The sequence below is a fragment of the Artemia franciscana genome, chromosome 21, assembly GCF_032884065.1.
Source record: "Artemia franciscana chromosome 21, ASM3288406v1, whole genome shotgun sequence".
In the NCBI taxonomy this organism is placed as follows: Eukaryota; Metazoa; Arthropoda; class Branchiopoda; order Anostraca; family Artemiidae; genus Artemia; species Artemia franciscana.
Window position 1 is genome coordinate 29197197 of NC_088883.1, and position 19081 is coordinate 29216277.

The window sequence follows — 19081 nt, forward strand, 5'->3', positions numbered from 1 at the left end:
GGTTTGGCACTGAATGCCTGACGTGACCATTTGGTAACCGATCGTTAGCAACCTTGTTTGCGGCTAAACTACAGCTCAGAATTAGACTAGTGATATCTCATTCGAAAGAACGCATTCCTAGCTACAAAATAAGATCATAATCAGGCTCTGAACTTACCAGAAACGTCCAGGTCATCGAGGTCGAAATCTGCACCTTTCCTCTTTTTCGACATTTTATGTCTTTTCTAAACTTGGACGCTCGCTCGACCGCTCGGGTAAAGCCTTGAGGGACAATAAATTCAAACGCGACAGAGTCAAGTAAGCGCTATCTAGTGGAAAAGAAATCACGGTTGTGACTTTGTCGAGTCGAGAGAAAAAAAATAGGAGGCGAGCGGTATCCGTATGCTGACCACAGGCATGAAAGGGTTAAAAAGGCACTAAACCTTCTGCAATGAGATTCTCTGGGTGTTATTTTTTTTAGGATTTGCCTAAAAGAATGTATTTTAATGCCAAGACATCTCAACTCTCATTGAGCCTTCAGAAAAATTCATAATTTATTCGAAGTAAGAGATGATAGGAGGATGGAGGTAGAAATTTATTGATAGTCCCCAGATATCTCTAGTTTTTTTTTTTAAGTTGAAAGTGATTGGAGAGCAGCTAGTCATAAAGGGTTTTCCCAGGGGGATATTTTCCGTTGGTATTTTTGGGAGGTGGGTGGAATGCCAGCCACCGTTTGACCATGTCATTTCATGACCTTGATTTTTTCTGATTTATATTTAAATCTGAAATTTCTTCTGTGGTAAAATAAAAAGTGGTATGTTACAATTATTTATTTCACTGGATAACAGAAAAAAAAGACAGATTGCATTTCAATTTTTTTTAGCTATTAATAAACATTGTTTGTAAAATATTTTTTTTTTTGTTTTTGTACCCAATATTGAACAGAAGAAAATGCTTTTATTAACGTTCAATTTTTGTGAACAAGTAAACATGAAAAGAGGAAATATTACGGTAAACGAGAAAAGATTAACTTCTAAGAATATTAGTTACCAAATAAATACAAAATCGCTTCGATCGATACAACATTCTCTGCTTGAGGGGATGACATATTTTCTAAATAATGTCAAAAAACAAATGTCACGCATAAATAATACCAGACGTTGGCTGAAATGGAGCCTAAAATTCAAATTAGAATTATTTGTTCACTAAGAAAAGAAATTACAGCTAATAATAAGCAGTCTTCCAAGAAAGTGATACTAAAAGAAAAAAATAAACAATGATGTACAAACTAGAACGATTTGCAGAACACCCCTCATCCTTCCCAAGAGTATCAATCTCAGGAGAGAATTTTCACTTTCTTCTGGAATTAAAAAATATCCCTGGGGATATTTTCACAAAAAAATGTGCAAAATAAAATAGTGAATTAATTGGATCGATAGAGTATTGTTTCTTTCAGGGGATGGTATATTACCTTACGCTGGCTTAAATGACACCCAAAATTTAGATTAGAACTGATCATTCACTGAGAAATGAAAAAAAAGTACAGGGAATAAAAAGTAGTATATGAAAAATATGTCTCGCAAGAATGTGATACAACAAAAATAAAATAAAAAAGGGTATAACTTCTAAAAACAAAGTAGAAGCCATTTTAATTTCATCCCTCATCCCTGCCGAGGGTGTCAATTGTGGTGGAGATCCCCCCAAGACTTGAATTGAAACATAAGCAAAAACGAAACGATTCAAGTACTTGATTTTGAAGCTAAATTTTCTCCCTTACATTTTCTTGAATTAATGGTCCTAATCCCCCCTTCTGCATTTTTCTCTTTCTAGCCTTCTCTTTCTTCTTCTGTAGCTTTTGTACCCTCCTCCTTCTGTACCTGACTCTTTTTTCCCTTTTATATCCTTTCTTCTACCCCAGTTTTTTAGTATAAGGGAAGGAATTGAATGAGGAGTCCCTTAAATTAAAATTACTTACAAGGTGTAGAGAAAAAAAAAATTCGTCAAGGACACCAACGATCGATAGTCCTGCTAGCAATACTAAATTCATCAATATTTTAGGCACTGATTTTATAAAAGTGTGTCGTAACTTAAATTTTCTCTTAAATTAGCCAAATCAACGTGGACTGAATTTTTAAATTTATTATCGAATGACGCTGTGGACTTAAAGAAGTCAGTAAGCTTTTAATTTTATATCCCTAATGGGACTTTGGAATATAAAATATGTTTAAGTTTACAATGAAATCATTTCTTTTGGCATTTTGGATCTTATTCACATCCTTGGATACTGTAAGGTACGTCATTCCCCTCACAAGAAAAAGAAAAGGGACAGACAAGGGAAGGGGGCTTCCAGCCAGTATCTCACCCAAAACCTCAAAAATTTTACAATGTTTCATATATTTACCTATATATTTTGTAGGATTTCCCTATTTTTCATGATTTTTTTCAGGATCCGTGTTATTGCCTCATTTATTTCTGACCCCTCAAAAATAAATGGAGTTGTTCTTGACTGATTCAGATCCTCAAATTACAAGAACTTCAGAAAACGAAAAAAAAAAAATCTTAAGTCTTACTATTTATATGTTCGGTTTAGTATTTATATATAATATATTATTATAGATTTTCAAAAAAAAAGAAATAACAACTATAAGACATTGGAACAGACTGGATAATTATTATGTCATTTAGTTTGTCTAGCAGACTTTTCTTATCAGTACTAAATTTTTTTTTCAAGTAATAAGTTGCATAAGACATCTGCTCTGGAAGGTACCCCTCCTTAATCCCTGCCTTGGCCCCCTTCAAAGAAAACCTAAAAATGTTTAGGTATTTCTCTTTCTCATCTGTCATATTTGCTGCGTCAAGCCTTTTTCACCATATTCTGTGAATTTCACTAACTTATTCAAAAATCAGGCCTTTGGTGACAAAACTAAGAAATTACATTAATTGATAAAATTGTCCTTAAAGTATGTGTCTAATTAGTAAAGTATATTTTTCCTTTATGGCCATGCTTCCATACCCTGATCAATGTTTAGAGGGACACTTATCAATTTCATGTTGGTATACCCGAAGTTTTCACTTTGGTGGGATTCTTTTGCACTCTTTCAGACTACTAAGATGCGTGGAAAACAATTATTCTTTAGCTATTCTACTTCCTACAAGCTACTATTGCTACCACCAACAACCTAATGCTATACCAAGCTGCCTGAAGCCAACACACCCACGCAAGCTCCTCCTCTATCCCGAATCTATTTAAAGCCTCACTCTTTGCGTCCCCCCACAAGAAGTTTCTATTTCCCTTAATTCCTTCTTTATGACCGCCACACAACCCGCTCGAGGACAACCTACTTTTCCTTGGGCCCAAGATGGTTGGCCGAAAAGACAAGTTGTATCTATATCTCGTCCTTCCTCCACAAAACTTGATCTAGCTATCTCAAACGTAGTCTAATTATAGCCCTAGAAGAATAATTGAGCTACATTTTTCGTACAGCTTATTTTCGAAACATGGTTAGTCAGGAGGGTACGCAAAAGAATCTATTCCCTCCCGCATATTCTGTCTCCATCTATACAGCGAAAAAATAAAGAAAACAGGATTACAAATAGATATTCTTTCCAAGATCTTAAAAGTTCAGTCAGGAGCTAAAAATCTTAAAAAAAGTGTATCTATGCAAGATTAACCTCCAAATTTATATAAAATAATTAGATTATCATAATATTTACAAACCTGTAGATTAATTATAAATGTATCTTATCTTTCGATCCTTCTTTATTGATTGCGAAAAAAATTTCAATCGTCGAACTGTCAAGCGAAAGGAATGTTCAGCAATCCTGTTTAACAAAGAAACTATCAACCAAAATTAGCTTTGATTTCTGTTTTGCAAAAATTTCTTCCCTTTGCAAAAAGCAGGAAAAAATATTATCTAAATTGGTTTGTATCTGGCGAAGATTGTTGTTGGTTTTACATTGACGCTATTAAGCATTCAATTTATTAAATCACTACATTTTGTCAAAATTGAATTTTATTTTGTGATCAGACCAACTTGTAGTGAAGGAATTTACACCACACCCGCTATGCGGATATGTGTAAGACTATACTATTAAAAAATGCAGTAATGCGTACACATTCCAGGAATCCAGTGTTCAAATCCCAGGTTTCTTAGTTCAAATCGTTTTCGCAATCTCCGTGACCAGTCCAAAGAAAATTTTGAGTGTTTTCACGTCGCTTGTTCCAAGCATGTTGGGTGTATTTACTTTAAAATTAAAATCCACAAGAATAGCATGGTTTGACACATGATTGAGAAAGATGCGCGGATAATTTAAGAAAAAGAAAGAAAGGGAAAAGATTTTGATTTTTTAAAAAAAAATTGTTTCTGGGCCCTACCAATCTGAGTAATATACAGAATCCAAAGAGTTTGCGGGGAGCACATGAAGAAGTTTCAGTAGTCAATTCAAAGCAAATTTGTCAGCAGCTGCATCTATCACGGCTCTATAAATTTTTGGTAGTAAACTCTAAACTTGTGTCCAGCCCCAAAATTGAGACACTTGAAACGGGAATATACATAAGTAACGTAAACATTCGTCTTGAACTTTTTTTACTCTAAACGCCACTAAATGTCAACCTAAGGCTGATTAAACGGGAGAGGTATAGACTTTATTGCCGAATTGGGGAGTTTATTCTTTACCCCAGGTGACTCTAATATTAAGTGACCTATCCTAATGTTTGTAACAATTAGTTATTTTTTTTTAATAAATTAGTAATAGATTGAAATTTTATACTACCAATCGGACTTAGCTTGAAATACAACTCTTTTGTGTATATTGGTCAATCAAATTGTCAAAACGATAGTTGTCTTTAACGACTTAGCATTCGATATGGCGATATTTACATCGTTTAAATCATTAGGATCGTTATGGCTCCAAAAAAGGCAATGCCCCTCCCCAGTGCAGGTCAAATGCTAGTAACTTCTTCTTGAGCCTATTTAAAGAGGTTAGGAAAACTTGGAACCTGACTGGAAGAGAATCCAGGGACATCTAGATGAACGGAGGCTTTGTGCAGGCATATGTCCATCTTTATCATTACACAATTCCGCATTATTCAATACTCTATTATAAAAAAAATGTTGGCAACCTACTCAAGCTATATCAAGGCTATTACCTCTGGGTTATTAAATATTCATGCTGGTAAAGATTATGCTACAATTGGGAGAATACTAATTACATATGTAATAGCTGGGAAGAGGTTATTCAGCCAAAAAAGGCCAAAAAGGCAAATCAAACCCAGGATAATTATCAATTTATCAAGATCCAGTGGAGTCATATGTCTACTACAACTTCAATAAGCAATAATTTTCTCGAAGGGTTCCATTTCCAAAGTTGCCATGCAGCACTGTTTGCAGTCAAGGTTCTGGTTAGACAAAGTCATGAAAATTCTACTCTGATACCACTATAAGACACCACTAGCAGGGGTTCCACTTTCCGGACAGCTTTTTCTACCAATCGCACCCTTGTGCTCTCTACATATTGTATTGTGCTCATTCAATTGATCTCTCTACAAATATATACTGATCGCCGTCGTTAATCAAGCCTATTTCTTTTTTTTTTTTACTGATTTTTAGAATTAAATCCATTACCAGATGAGGAGTTGAAAAATCATAACCCAAATCCAACCTAAATTCTTTATAGATCTTATCCGTGTTCTAACGCAAAATATCCATCAACATCAATGCATCACTTACCAGGTACATTTTGCAATAAACCATTTTGCACCCACCTCCCAAAACAATTTTTAAACCCCTCCCCCCTCTGCCCAGACTATCTTAGCAAGCTCAAAGTCGGCATTGGTGCATTGACAATCTTGAAGTGAATCATAAGATGATTTCATGAATGGTAATTTCTGCTCACGCAGCCTCAAGGTGGAGTTGTAGTACTAATACGGGTACTATACCCTTAGAGGTTCATCAATCATATGTTTCATCACCTGGAGACTGCTGCTTAATGAGGAGGAAACTATTAAAATGGTTGCTTTTCTGTACTTGAGTTAATTGCCTTAGAGATTCTGGGAAAAACTATAGGCATACAAAAAACAGATCAAACGGTTCGTGGTAACGAACTGTAGTAAAGAGTGATCCGGCTCAATAGTAAGCGAAATTCTAAAAAATGAAATTTTGATACTAAAAGACACATCAAAAGGATTGGATTTTCATGCTGATTTTTAATATATATGTTTCATCAAATTTAGTCTTCGTCATCAAAAGTTACAAGCCTGAGAAAATGCCTTATTTTGGAAAATAGGGGAAAACATCCCCTAAAAGTCATAGAATCCTAAAAAAATCACACCATCGCATTCAGCGTATCAGAAAACCCTACTGCAAAAGTTTCAAGCTCATATCTACAAAAAATGTGGAACTTCATATTTTTTGCCAAAAGACCGATCACGAGTGCGTGTTTATTTGTTGTTGTTTTTTTTTCCAGGGGTCATCGTATCGACCAAGTGGTCCTAGAATGTCGCAAGAGGGCTCATTCTAACGGAAATAAAAAGTTCTAGTGCCCTTTTTAAGTGACCAAAAAAATTGGAGGGCACCATTTTTCGATCAGGATTTGACTTACAGCGGGAAACTTTTTCTGGTTTCTGGAATATACAATAAACTTTTTCTTATCCCAGTTAACACTGAGACGAGTACAGCTAAATCATCCAATGAGTCGAGTTGTCACATCTGATAGACTTTGTCCTAGAAAGGTTTCATTGCGAGCCTTTATGCTATTAAAGAATTTTTTTTAAACTGAAAGTAAGGAGCGACATTAAAACATAAAACAGACAGAAATTACTCCGTATATGAAAGGGGCTTTGCTTTGAGGAGGAAAAGCCCCTTTCATATACGGAGTAATTTCTAAACTTGATGCAAACTTGATACTAAACGATATATTTAAAATCGAAATTAAAATGCGATTCTTTGGATGTAATTATTAGTATTAAAATTCTTTTTTTTTTAGAGTTTTGGTTACTACTGAGCCGGGTCGCTCCTTACGAACTGTTTGACACGCTGTATCGTCAGCAAAGAGCACAGTCAATACAAGCTCTTTTAATGCATGAGCTAGGTCTTTTATATAAATTAAAATAGTAGAGGGCCTAGGATACAACCTTAAAGGACACATACATTATTTGACTGTGGCACTTCGGATGACATGACATAAACACCAAAAACAAGAAGAACAATAGGGAATTTCTCAAGACAGTTGGTAACAAATTAAAATAAATATTTCGGCCCTATGTCCAAGGGCCGTCTTATATATAAGAAGAAACAACTTACAAGAGGATAAAATCAGTAAAACTAAAATGAAAAGTTTTTCAAAACCTCAGCGAAGTTCAACCAGGGCTGATAAACAAATTGCGATGGGACGAGGCAATTCATTGAAATGAAAGAGAATGATATAAAAACATGTGTTTAATGCCAGCCTAGCTTTTTTGGCTGCTGATCTCATAAGTCTATTTATGCCAGGTTCTGTGTTAGTATCTATTGGCTTTTTATAATATTTCGTAAGGTCATTTTTAATTAAATTTGTGCATAGAGCATTAGTGAATATTCTCCTAAGTCCCTATTTAAAGAAATAGTATTATTATTCTTAAATCTGATTTCAATTGCTTCTCGAACTACTTGCTTTATGCCTAGGTCATTGCTAATAATGGCAGATTCTTCAAGAAGTATTTTGTAGCTAGGATTTTCAATGATATGGCTGCTTAAAGCAGAATCAAAAGAAACCCACCAGAATTTCGAGAAACGCCTACAACAGCATAAGGATGATTTGACCAAATCTCTGAATTCTAATATTACTTCTGTTTCTTTTGATTCTGCTTTAAGCAACCATGTTTTTGAAAATCCTAGCCAGAAAATACTTTTTGAAGAGTCCGCCATTATTAGTAATGACCTAGGCATAAAGCAAGTAGTGAATCATTATTGGAGTTCTGATTCAATGCTGCTAGTAATGTCCCATTCTCAATCCGTCTTTATACGAAAAATCCTGTTAATAAATGCACGTATTTGAACTTTCATTGCGCTGGTTTTCCTAACTTTAGCATGATTTCCAATTTTACGCTCATGTAAGCACGCAAATTATGTAGTCGTTCACCCTATTACAGGGATAGTATTCGATTATGCAAATAATGTTCTAATACAATTATGCAAATTATGTATTCATGGATTGTAGTAGGGCCATACTACAAAAATTCACCCCGAAAAATTTCTTTTGGACGGTTCCAGGTGAAAACATTTTCTTAGCGTACTGTCATTCGAAAAAGACTTCTATTTAAAAGATTTTTATTTGAAAAGATTGTTTTTAAAAGCATGCCGGATGTCCCTTCCTGCGTGGGAAAATTTTTCCGCAAATAACCTGCCCCCTACTAGAAAGTTTCTTACTCAGAACACTCTTTGGAGAATTTATCCCGTTGAAAGCTCCCCCATGGTGAATTTTTCACGTGAAAAATCCCCCTCTTACGGAAGGATACTCTAAACAATTCCAACCCCCGTAAAGATTTCTTTCCCTGACAATTCCCTTTAACATCTACACATGTGAAATTGAGTATACAAAGGGAAAGTAAGACTAATAAGACGAAACTCGTAAAAGAAATCTGTCAAATTCCCCCAGTGTCAAACTTCACCTAGAAAGTGCACTCCCCAGAAACTTTCCTCTCCATATAAAATTTTCCTCATCGAGAATCCCTCCAGCAGAGAATTCATCATCCGTTACCCTAAAAATATATGCATACTTCCCTATAACAAATATTATATGTAAACACTTGGCACATTTTATAACCTAAAGACCTTCCCCCAGGGACCGTGGAGGCCATGTTATCCAAAAAGATATAGTTTTTTTTTTTAAATATGCAGAACAAAGTGGCTATCTCAATGTTTTGATGGGAAAACTTCGAGAAAAAGGTGGATGAGAGAGGGATAGCTGCCCTCCAGTCTTTTTGGTAACTTAAAAGAGTACTAGAACTTTTAATTTTCGGTCAAATACTTTCATTTCCGATATTCTAGGATATTAATTAATTAATTTGTTTATCACCCACACGATACATAAAGTAAATATGGCGCACTAAGAATAAATAAAAAAAAATACAATGAGAAAAACAAATACACACACAAAAAAACTTATCACAGCATCAATTGTGGAAGAAAAATATGGGCACTATATGGCGTTGCGAAAGCGATGTACTAAAGAGGGGGTAAGAAGGCAAGTATATACAGAATTCACTGAATAGTTAATCAACCAAAAAATCGAAGAATAATGTTCAAACCAAGCTGAAGCTGGAAGGCAGTTTCTTGTCATAGTATTATCATTTAACTTGTCAGAATTGATCACTTTTCACCAATCTTTCCAACTCAAAAAGAAATCAATGCCGCGATAACGTGCCGACCTCAGATAATCGGTTTTAGCTTTACGCTTGAGATCAGCCCCACACCCAAAGCTTGGCAAACCACATTCATTCCATATCTGGAGCCATAGTTTCGCTCTGTTTCTTATCAACTTTAGACAAGGGTCCATTGACCAGATAGGTTTTTGAATATTCTTATGAATACGTTGTGGAGGTACAGCAGTTTCTTCTGTCTTCTTTCATATACATCAAAAGTTGGTTATAACACCAGCCAATATCGGCTTTACCATTCGTAGAGGCCTAGTGCTGAAGAAGATGATATGGAACTTGTATGGTAGAAAGAAGGGCTGTCAAAGTGGAGATGTAGTGCGGTATATTTGCTTAGCTGCAGTTGCTTTTTTCATACCACTTCGATTTTTCTCGCGAGTTATTGGTTTTTAACAAATCAATATCTATTGTAAATGTCGCTGAATTTGGCACGTGAAATTCACAAGATTCTTCAGCAGACCACAACCCTTTGCGGATTTAGTCAAGGATCTGATAGAGTATCCTTTATATGGGAGATACGAGTTTATAAATATGATACTGCCGACAAAATACAACCAAAAACTTCGTTGGAGTAGAGGATTACTGTGGAGGGTAGACGAATTTCCCGTTTAAAGACAGAGGCTAGTCCACCGGAAGGGGGACCGTCAGTAACTTTTAATTGACTCAGGAATGTAGTATGATGCTGAATTCAACGTAACAAAATTCAAGCTTGAAACAGTGAGAAGATGCTCATGGAGACATACCAAATTGTAGGAGCCGTAAAACTCATCAATAATGAAATCCTTATCTTTTGTGCCGTTTATATTAAACCAAATAACTGAGACTGAAGCACTCATGGTTGAAGGGTGGAGTTGTGCCTTATTCTATCTTTACTAACTGGGCAGGAAAAGCTATAGGAAGGGTGTTTCTGGCTATTGTTTCAACATTTGGGATCGGCAATGCATGGCTCATCTTTTGTTGATATGTGCGGCCCTCCACAACAAGCACATTTAGGGAGAACGCTGAGACAGGAGTTGTGCAGATGGTCTAGTGATAACCAATTAAAACAGCATTTGGGAACTCGTAAACAAGAAAATTTCTATAGCCCACCCTAAGACCATGCTTGAAAAATTTAGATTGAACAAAAGAATCCAAAAATTCAAGTTTCAAAGACTTAGATCGGCTCAATCTTTTAGCATATTTGATACCGTGTTGGCTTGCAAGTACTGTAACATTAACATAGGTAGGAATATTACGCGATATACCAAAAAAACGGTTTGGAAACCACTTTTGTTGTAGGACTGGAGATTACATTCTTGATTGATGAATAGAAGTCCTCCGTATTAGACTTTCCCATATTGAAATACCACTTGTCATTGATGGGCTTTACGCTACTTACTAGCTCATATCTAGTAACCTGGTATGTAGTAGCTTTTTGCTTAAGAGGGTCAGATAAGGCGTCCGACACCTTTGAGACAATAACGTTTGCATGCGAATCTAGCACTGGAGCCGGTTTGGTAATTGTGGGAAGCTCAATTCATAATTGTCAAGTTTTGAAGACGTTCCCAAAACAACTTGAAGGAACTCGTTAAATTTTGAGACTAGAGAGGTGTAGGCAGTAGTAGGGAGGCAGGGTACTTCCGTAGGACGCTTTATGACGAAAGTCAGACATTGGTGTCCGTCTCGTCAAGAAACTTCAATAGAGTAAATATGTTGCTGAAATGGCTATCCAGTGTATTATTTCCGGTCTGAATAGGGCAATCTTCATGACCCGGACATAGCTGCCACAATAACGTTTTTGTCACTTTGACCAAATTAGTGTATAAAATTTCCACTCCCTGCTTTTTAATCACATCTTCCTCATTACCAATTAGCGAATTGCCCTGTACAAAATTGAGTACCGCTGAATCAACAAGGACAAGATTATCGTCACTACTGGTAACAGGCATCACGTCTGAAACGTGTCAAATTCATATACCAGTTACCGAGGGAAGTGTAGGTCTCTGCTATCTATTCCCGGCAATATGACTGTAGGCTCAATGCGATTACCCCTGGGAAAAAAGGACCAATAAACATGACGCTAAATGTAACCTAAACAGGAAAAATATAATGATACTCAGTGTCCAACATCCAAATAGAGACAGTTGTTTTTATCAAACCTAGTAGTATTATTTTTTTCCGACTTCACTTTTTTTTCTCGGGAAGGTGGAAATAAGAAATATGGAACATTGGAGCACTTAACAGAGCTCCATGTTTTTGTAATCTCAGTGCTTGTGCTCCGTAATCTGAAGCTCAATCTGAATTGAATTATATTCTAGTAGCCCCAGAGCAGGACAAATATATGAAAAAATGGGATGTTATAAAAAATTTTAAACTCATTGAAATTCCACATTTTTTCAGATGGGACCTTGAAACTTCTTCAAAAGGATCTTTGGTACGCTCAATCAAGTTATGAGGTTTTCATTTAGATCCCTTGACTTTTAGGGGTGTCTCCCCTTTTTGAAAAACAGCCAAGTATTCTCAGACGCCTAGCTTTTGATGGGTAACACAAAACCTAATAAACCTTATATATTTAAAATCAGCAAAAAACGCCAATTACATATATATATATATATATATATATATATATATATATATATATATATATATATATATATATATATATATATATATATATATATATATATATATATATATATATATATATATATATATATATATATATATATATATACTAGTCTTACCTTGCCCGGGAAATCAAAATATGATATCAAGAAACGTTGTATCTTATCAAATGTTGTTTTAGTTTCGTATATACCTTGTTTTTTAGATCAACTAATGAAACGGCAATAAGTGAAGTATCCCGTTGGACCATTCAAATATTTGATGAGATTACTGATCAGGATGTCTACGATAAAAGAGAGCCTCCTCTGTCCGAGGGACCTATTTCGGTTGAAGCTTCTGTCTCCATGACGATGCTAAGCGATGTTGACATACATGAATCTGTAAGAAGCTTCTTCAATAAATTTGACTAGTCTGGTTTTCGTTTTTTTTTTAAAGAAGAGAAGAAATAATTATTGGAATAAGTTAAGAAAATCGGAAAACATTCTGCTGACATATATGCTAAAATATATATGACCGAATGGACGTAAATAATAACCAATTTCTTAAGTTAACCTGCACCTCCTATTACATTTGGAAAAAAAATCTTTTAATAACGGCTAACTTTTCCTTGAGACGATAAAAAACGAGAAGGCCTTTTTAATACAAAATTAATAATACATTCTAAAAATTTGGAATTCACGTCAGAAGCCTTTACCAACGGATATATATATATATATATATATATATATATATATATATATATATATATATATATATATATATATATATATATATATATATATATATATATATATATATATATATATATATATATATATATATATATATATATATATTTATATATAAATAAACAGCACGGCACGCGGTAGGCTTCTATATATGGATTCTCATTGTCCCTTGTGTTATAACGGCAGACAGTTTGCTGTCTTTTCATATTGCAGTTTTTTCAAAGGTATTTGATTATTAAAGCAAGTTCAATTTCTAACAATAATATCTACTAAGTTTCAAAGTTTGGTTTTCTAACGAAAGTAAAACAGTTCAAAATAGGGATGATACCTTATTATTGACAGTGAAATATAAAATTATTTAACTGGATATTTCGAACACATATACAGTGTTCATCATCAGCAGTAATCATTAGACATTTCATTAGACATGAAAAGAAATTTCATGTCTTTTAGTTTTACTGCTGATGATGTGTTCGAAATATCCAGTTAAATAATTTTATATTTCACTGTCAATAAAAATGTATCATCCCTATTTTGAACTGTTTTACTTTCGTCATGGAAAGGCAGTGTGGTCTTCGAAGTTATCTTTGGTTTTCTTTTTTAAAGTTTTTGAATTCTTGTAATTCCTGTTTTTGTTTAATTTTAATTTTTTTTCTTTTTTATTTTTTTTTCTATTTTTTAGTGTTTCAGTTTACTTTTAGACAGATGTTTACTTTTTTTTGTTTGTTTTTGTTTTTTCTTCTTTTTTTATTTTCCTTTTCTTCTTTACTTTTTAGTCTTTTTTTCCTCAACATTTCCCAGCAAAGCGTAGCAGGGTGCTAATTTTTAATTGGGTAAAACTTGCGGATATACAACTGGTAATTCCTCTGATATGCTCTGGTAATTCCTCGACACACAATCTTGTTTTACTTTCTCTTTCATTCGCAAGCCTAATTTCGCCTTGCTCTTGTATTACATCGACACACTTTCTTTGGTAATTTTGGTAAACTTGTGGATATACAACATTCTTCGCAGTCCTATTGTCTTTGCATATAAATAGATTGTCCGTTTACCGACTCTTGAGCATACAACATATAACTGTCCATGGGAAAAAAAGTCCGTATTAAGATCTATACCGCATTTTTCTAATGAATACGCTTGACCTTTGTTGACGGTATTGCAAATGCTAATCGAATTGGGAATTATAATCTTTTAAATTTTAAAAGGCAGATCCGTTGGAATCATGGGAATGCGAGGAATAAGAACAGCCTCAACCTGGGAAGGCCCTGTCAAGATTGCTGCCTCTATTACGTTTTCCATTGTTTTTTTTTTTACGGCAAGTCGCGTGCCGTTGCAAAGCTTTAGTGGGTTAATATTTTGCAACATGATTATTGTTGCGCCTATTTTTAGTTGTAACACGTGTGGTGGAAATCCTGGGAGATCATGCGAATTTTTACTATCTCTTTCAGCCGCAAGCCTGGTTCCGGGTCGCTTTTGTATTACATCACACGCTTTTTTTTGGTAATTCTCTCGGAGCCGCAAACCTAAGACACCCCCCCGCCTAAGCAAAATGTATTCAAGGTGGTGATTTTTAACTGCGTAAAACTTGTGGATATACAACATTCTTCGTGTTCCCATTGTCTGTACATATAAATAGATTGTCCGGTTTACCGACTCTTGAGCATGCAACATATAATTGTCCATGGGAAAAACAATCCGTATTAAGATATATACGGCATTTTTAATTTTTCAATGAGAATACCATAAAAAGGTGATTCCAGTGAAAACACCAAAACGACATATTCTAGAATCAAAGGGTTCAAAAACCCCGTGAATCTGCGCATCAACAGCCTAACCCCTTGCCTCCTACACCTATTCTCCTCCACTGATTTCATTGAAGAGTCTAACATAGCTTGTAAAACTTTACAAGAAAATCTTATAGGACTTCTCAACAGAGTTGTGGGTTGAACTGTCGTGGAAAGATGAGAGACTTGCTTTTTCATATTTCCCGGACGGACCTGAAGTACTGCAAGGAGAAATTGAGTTCGCAGAAAAGATTTGGAAACCTAGTCTATACGTTCTGAACGAAAAACAGTCATCAGTTGTTAAATTCCCACAAGCAAACGTGTTGATTGAAATTACACCAGATGGTCACATTACATATTCGTTCAGGTAAGTGGTTTCATATTGTCAAAGTTATGAGATATCATAATTAAATTAGTGAAATTAGTGAAATTACATTCTAATCAAAATGTTATAATAAAAAAGTTGAAACCTAGCATAATTAGCTTAAAAAGTTATAATGAACATAGGTTACCTTATAGTTATAAAGAGATTTGACACCCATACCCATCCTGATCTTTAAGCAAAAGTTTGGCTGTTATTTTATTTGAATAGTTACCCCTAAACAACAAAGGAGTGTTTTTATTGAAAATACCCACTACTTCTGCTAGAAATCAATACTATCCCCTCCATGGTTTTATGAGAGTCCTGCCTCTGGATTCCATGAAAGCCCTATCGCTTGATTCTACATGAGCCCGATCCCAACACTTTTTTTTAAATATCTTCGAGAAGCAGGTACATGTTATGTTATGGGGAATTGTGTCTAAGAGATGCAGGTTTCTGTTACGTCATAGAGAATATTTTCTAAAAGACGCAGCCACACGTTACATAATTGGAGTTGAGGTTAAAGCAACCTTGCGTGACTTGATAGATTTATTAGAGTGATGCAATCTCGCATAACATGCTAGATTTCAGGGGGCCAACGGGGAGTCCCTGCTTGTAACTGAGCAAGGCACACACGTGGGTGTTACGTAAGGACGGGGGGCACACGTGGAATGTGAAACAACATTACACATGGGTGTTACGTAGAGGCGGTGCAACTCTAGGTGTTATGTAGGGGTGGAGCACACGCGAGATGTCATGTAATGCCAGCGCACATGTGGGATCCTAAGTAATGACGGCTCACACGTAGTGTACACGCGGTATGTGACACAATCTTGCACGTGGGTGTTAAGTAATGACAGAGGGTATAAATGAGTGCTAGGTAATGACAGCGTAGACGTGGGATGTTACATAATGATAGCGCAACGTGGGATGTTACCTAATGATGGTACACATATCGGTGTTACATAATACTTTACGAATTTTTTTTCTTTGGAATTTCTTTTTCTGTCAAGGCGTTTTGTTCTTCTTTTAAGTTTTTTTTTTAATACTTTTTTCTTCGGGATTTCTTTTTCTTTCAAGGTGTTTTTTTTTCTTTTTGAGATTTTATTTTTCTCTCAATAAGTTTTTCCCAGAGAACCTTTATATTCTAATGTTTTTTTTTTCATTAGGATTCAAAAGAGCATTTCAACCCAATAGAATTGTGCTCTGGACATCTGGAACAACAAGTTTTTCTAATATCTTGATTCGGCTAATACATTCTACATGATAGCTTATTGCACGAAAGGAGAATACCCTGTTCGCACATACTAGAATGATTCAATTGATCACATGTATCCAACTCTTTCCACACGAGAACACAAAAGTCCCAATCCTATCGAATTTTGTTTCATTAGATACACCTGTTTATTACAATGCTATTGATTTTATAACGTGACCTAGACAGCTTGAGTTAAATAGCTGAAGTTATATAACATTGGTATTAGATATTTTATTCCGTAAATAATTACACACAGAAGATTGGTATTAGAACAAATAATCTGAAGAATTAAGGCTATTATTGTGCATACTACCTAATTATAATTCTAATCTAATAATCACACTAATTCTGGGAAGGATTTAACCCCGGGGGGGATTTAGTTAATGGGGTGTATAAAATTCCTTGTTCCTGTGGAAAGTTTTATATTGGTAGAACTCATCAACAATTTACTGAAAGATTTATTGAGCATCGGAACTCAATAGAAAAAACCCTACAACTAAGAAAGCCTCCCAAAACTTTTGTTTTGGCTCTAGCTGAACATACATTCTTTTATCCCGAACATTTTATACAATTTGATGAGGCTACAGCAATTTCTAATGATAGAGGTTTTTCTCAGTGGGCGAGGGAGGCTATAGAAATTAAAAAAACATATATTTGCTAATATTTCAATAAATAGAGACACAGGGAATTTAAATATTGAACCAATTTATGATATTCTTTTGAAAAATGAACCAATAGTCGATGAGGGAATTAAAATTTTACACAATCACCAGGGGACAAGATTACCCACTAGACCAAAAAGAGTTGCTTCAATGTTAGCTTACAAACATTTACAAAATGTTTGCTTCAATGTTTCATGACATGCTAATGCTAGCTCCGGCTATTGTAATGAATAAATATATTCTATTCTATTACAAGAGGATTATTTCGCAAAAGAATAATTAACTAAGTTTCAATTTTCATAATTTTTCCTCAGTTGCTCTTTGATTCTCATTGAAGTAACTCAAATAGCTGCTTTTCCCCACGTGGATAAGTAGCGACAATTGTATTTATTATTATTGGTGGTGGTTTTTATTTGTTTTTAGTTTTCTTTTAATTTTCTATCTTGTGCTGAAGACGCCTTGTTTGGATACAGGCGAAATATTCGCGTTGTTTTAGTCTTTCAATTCTACTGGCCGTCGTCTCGTTTGAAGTTTTCTTTTTGTAGAGTTTTATCTCTCTTGGTTGTTTAATACTACTTCTATTAATAGAAAACATTACAAGTGTTGATAAAACACAGTAAAAGCAGTTAAATCTCAACAAATGGGGAAAAAATACGTGAAAAAGTGTTGAAAGCATAAAATATAACCATGAAATCACATAAAAAACAATTAAAACTCAACAAACGGGAAAACAAAATGTAAAAAACCTGATACAGGGTACAATATGAGCAAAAAACAAGCACGAATTAGAGAGAGGTGGAGAGGTGGGGGTCCTAGCAGCCAATTCCAGAGGGGGAAGGTTGTTATTAGTGATAAATTCGAACCATATTAAGTGTTAATTTTGAGAGGTCTTAAAGAAAATACTCCGTTTCTTTGAGCAAAGATTATGCACATTCGCGCCACCGTTCAATATGTGGCTATCCCACCCTAGCAAGTGATTCCAGAGGGGATGGGTTTTTATTAGAGATGGATTTAAACCAAATTTAGAGTTATTTCCGAGAGATCTTAAAGAAAATGCTACTTTTGGCTTTCAGCCAAATTGACTACTTGGCTTTCAGCCAAGACTATGCATATTCACGACACCGTGAAAATATGCAGCTGACTCACCCCCTAGTGAGCAATTCCAGCGGGATCCCCTAAGGTCCAATTTTGCCGGGGACTTTGAAACCATTATCAACGGGACCCTAGAGAGTAATTTCAGTGGCTCTCCCTAACATCCAACTCCACGGGGACCTAGAAACCAATTCAACTGGAACCTAGCTAGTAAACTTAGCTGGATCCCATAACATTCAATTCCAACAGGAGTTCCCTAGCAACCAATTCCTGAGGGGAAGGTTTTGTTAGAGGTAAATTTAAACCAAATTAAAAGTTTTTTCTGAGGGGTTTTAATGGAAATGCTACATTTCTTTGAGCCATGGCTATGCATATTCACGCCACCGCAACATTATGTGACTAGACCATCCTAGCAAACAATTCCAGGGGGGGGGGGTGAAGGATTGTTATTAACGATAATTTTGAACAACATTAAGACTTGTTTCTGAAAATATTAATGAAAATGCCTCATCTCTTTGACTGGATCTTAGAATTAAGCCCCACCACTGACAAATTCTTTCAACACCCTCCACCTTAACTTTAAGCTGTAGAAAATGTTAATCCAAGAAATTCACGTCACCGTGCCACACCTTGGATGGAAAACAGCACCTTCCACCGCACCTCAACGTGATGACCTCCACGTCATTTCACGTCAACGTGACAATATGTGGCTCCCCCTCCCATGATAACCCTATGATACGAATAATCATTCCTAAGACATTTTCAAAATGTTTTCTTTAAAAAATTATGCATGAAGTCTTTTAATTCGTGTTTTCCAAGCAACCCCCCAATGCAATGCTCTCCAGGGCAAGTCAAACCACCATGCCACACTATTACTAACCCTCTGGATCACTCCAGCACCCCTTCATCACTCGTAAGACACTTTCTAGATCATTTTTGGGGTAAAATCGTGCACTAAATCCATTGGTTTATGTTTTTTGCAAGTCAACCCTCCGTGATGCACCGTGATATTTTACGCCACCAGGCCAAATCATGACAGACCCTTTAGCAGCCTCTGGTACCCCATCTTAATTCCTAAGAAATTTTTTCAAATATTTTTCTAATAGAGTGATAACCAATTCCACTTCCCCCACTTCTAATAACTAACACTTCTAATAACAACTAAATAAATTAAATAGCACTTTCGCGCTGGAGAAAACCT

The 19081-nt window shown here is 35.3% G+C and overlaps 1 protein-coding gene across 1 annotated transcript in view; it reads left to right on the forward strand.

Moving 5' to 3' along the window:
- The first annotated feature begins 2119 nt into the window (after positions 1–2119).
- The window catches only part of LOC136040812 (pH-sensitive chloride channel 2-like), a 37557-nt gene continuing 20595 nt past the window's right edge, over positions 2120–19081 (forward strand). Inside the window, exons 1-3 of the mRNA XM_065725146.1 lie at positions 2120–2270; positions 12201–12375; positions 14645–14874. Of these exons, the coding sequence (XP_065581218.1) occupies positions 2200–2270; positions 12201–12375; positions 14645–14874 (476 nt within the window). The 5' untranslated portion in view covers positions 2120–2199. The remainder of the gene's footprint in view (positions 2271–12200; positions 12376–14644; positions 14875–19081) is intronic.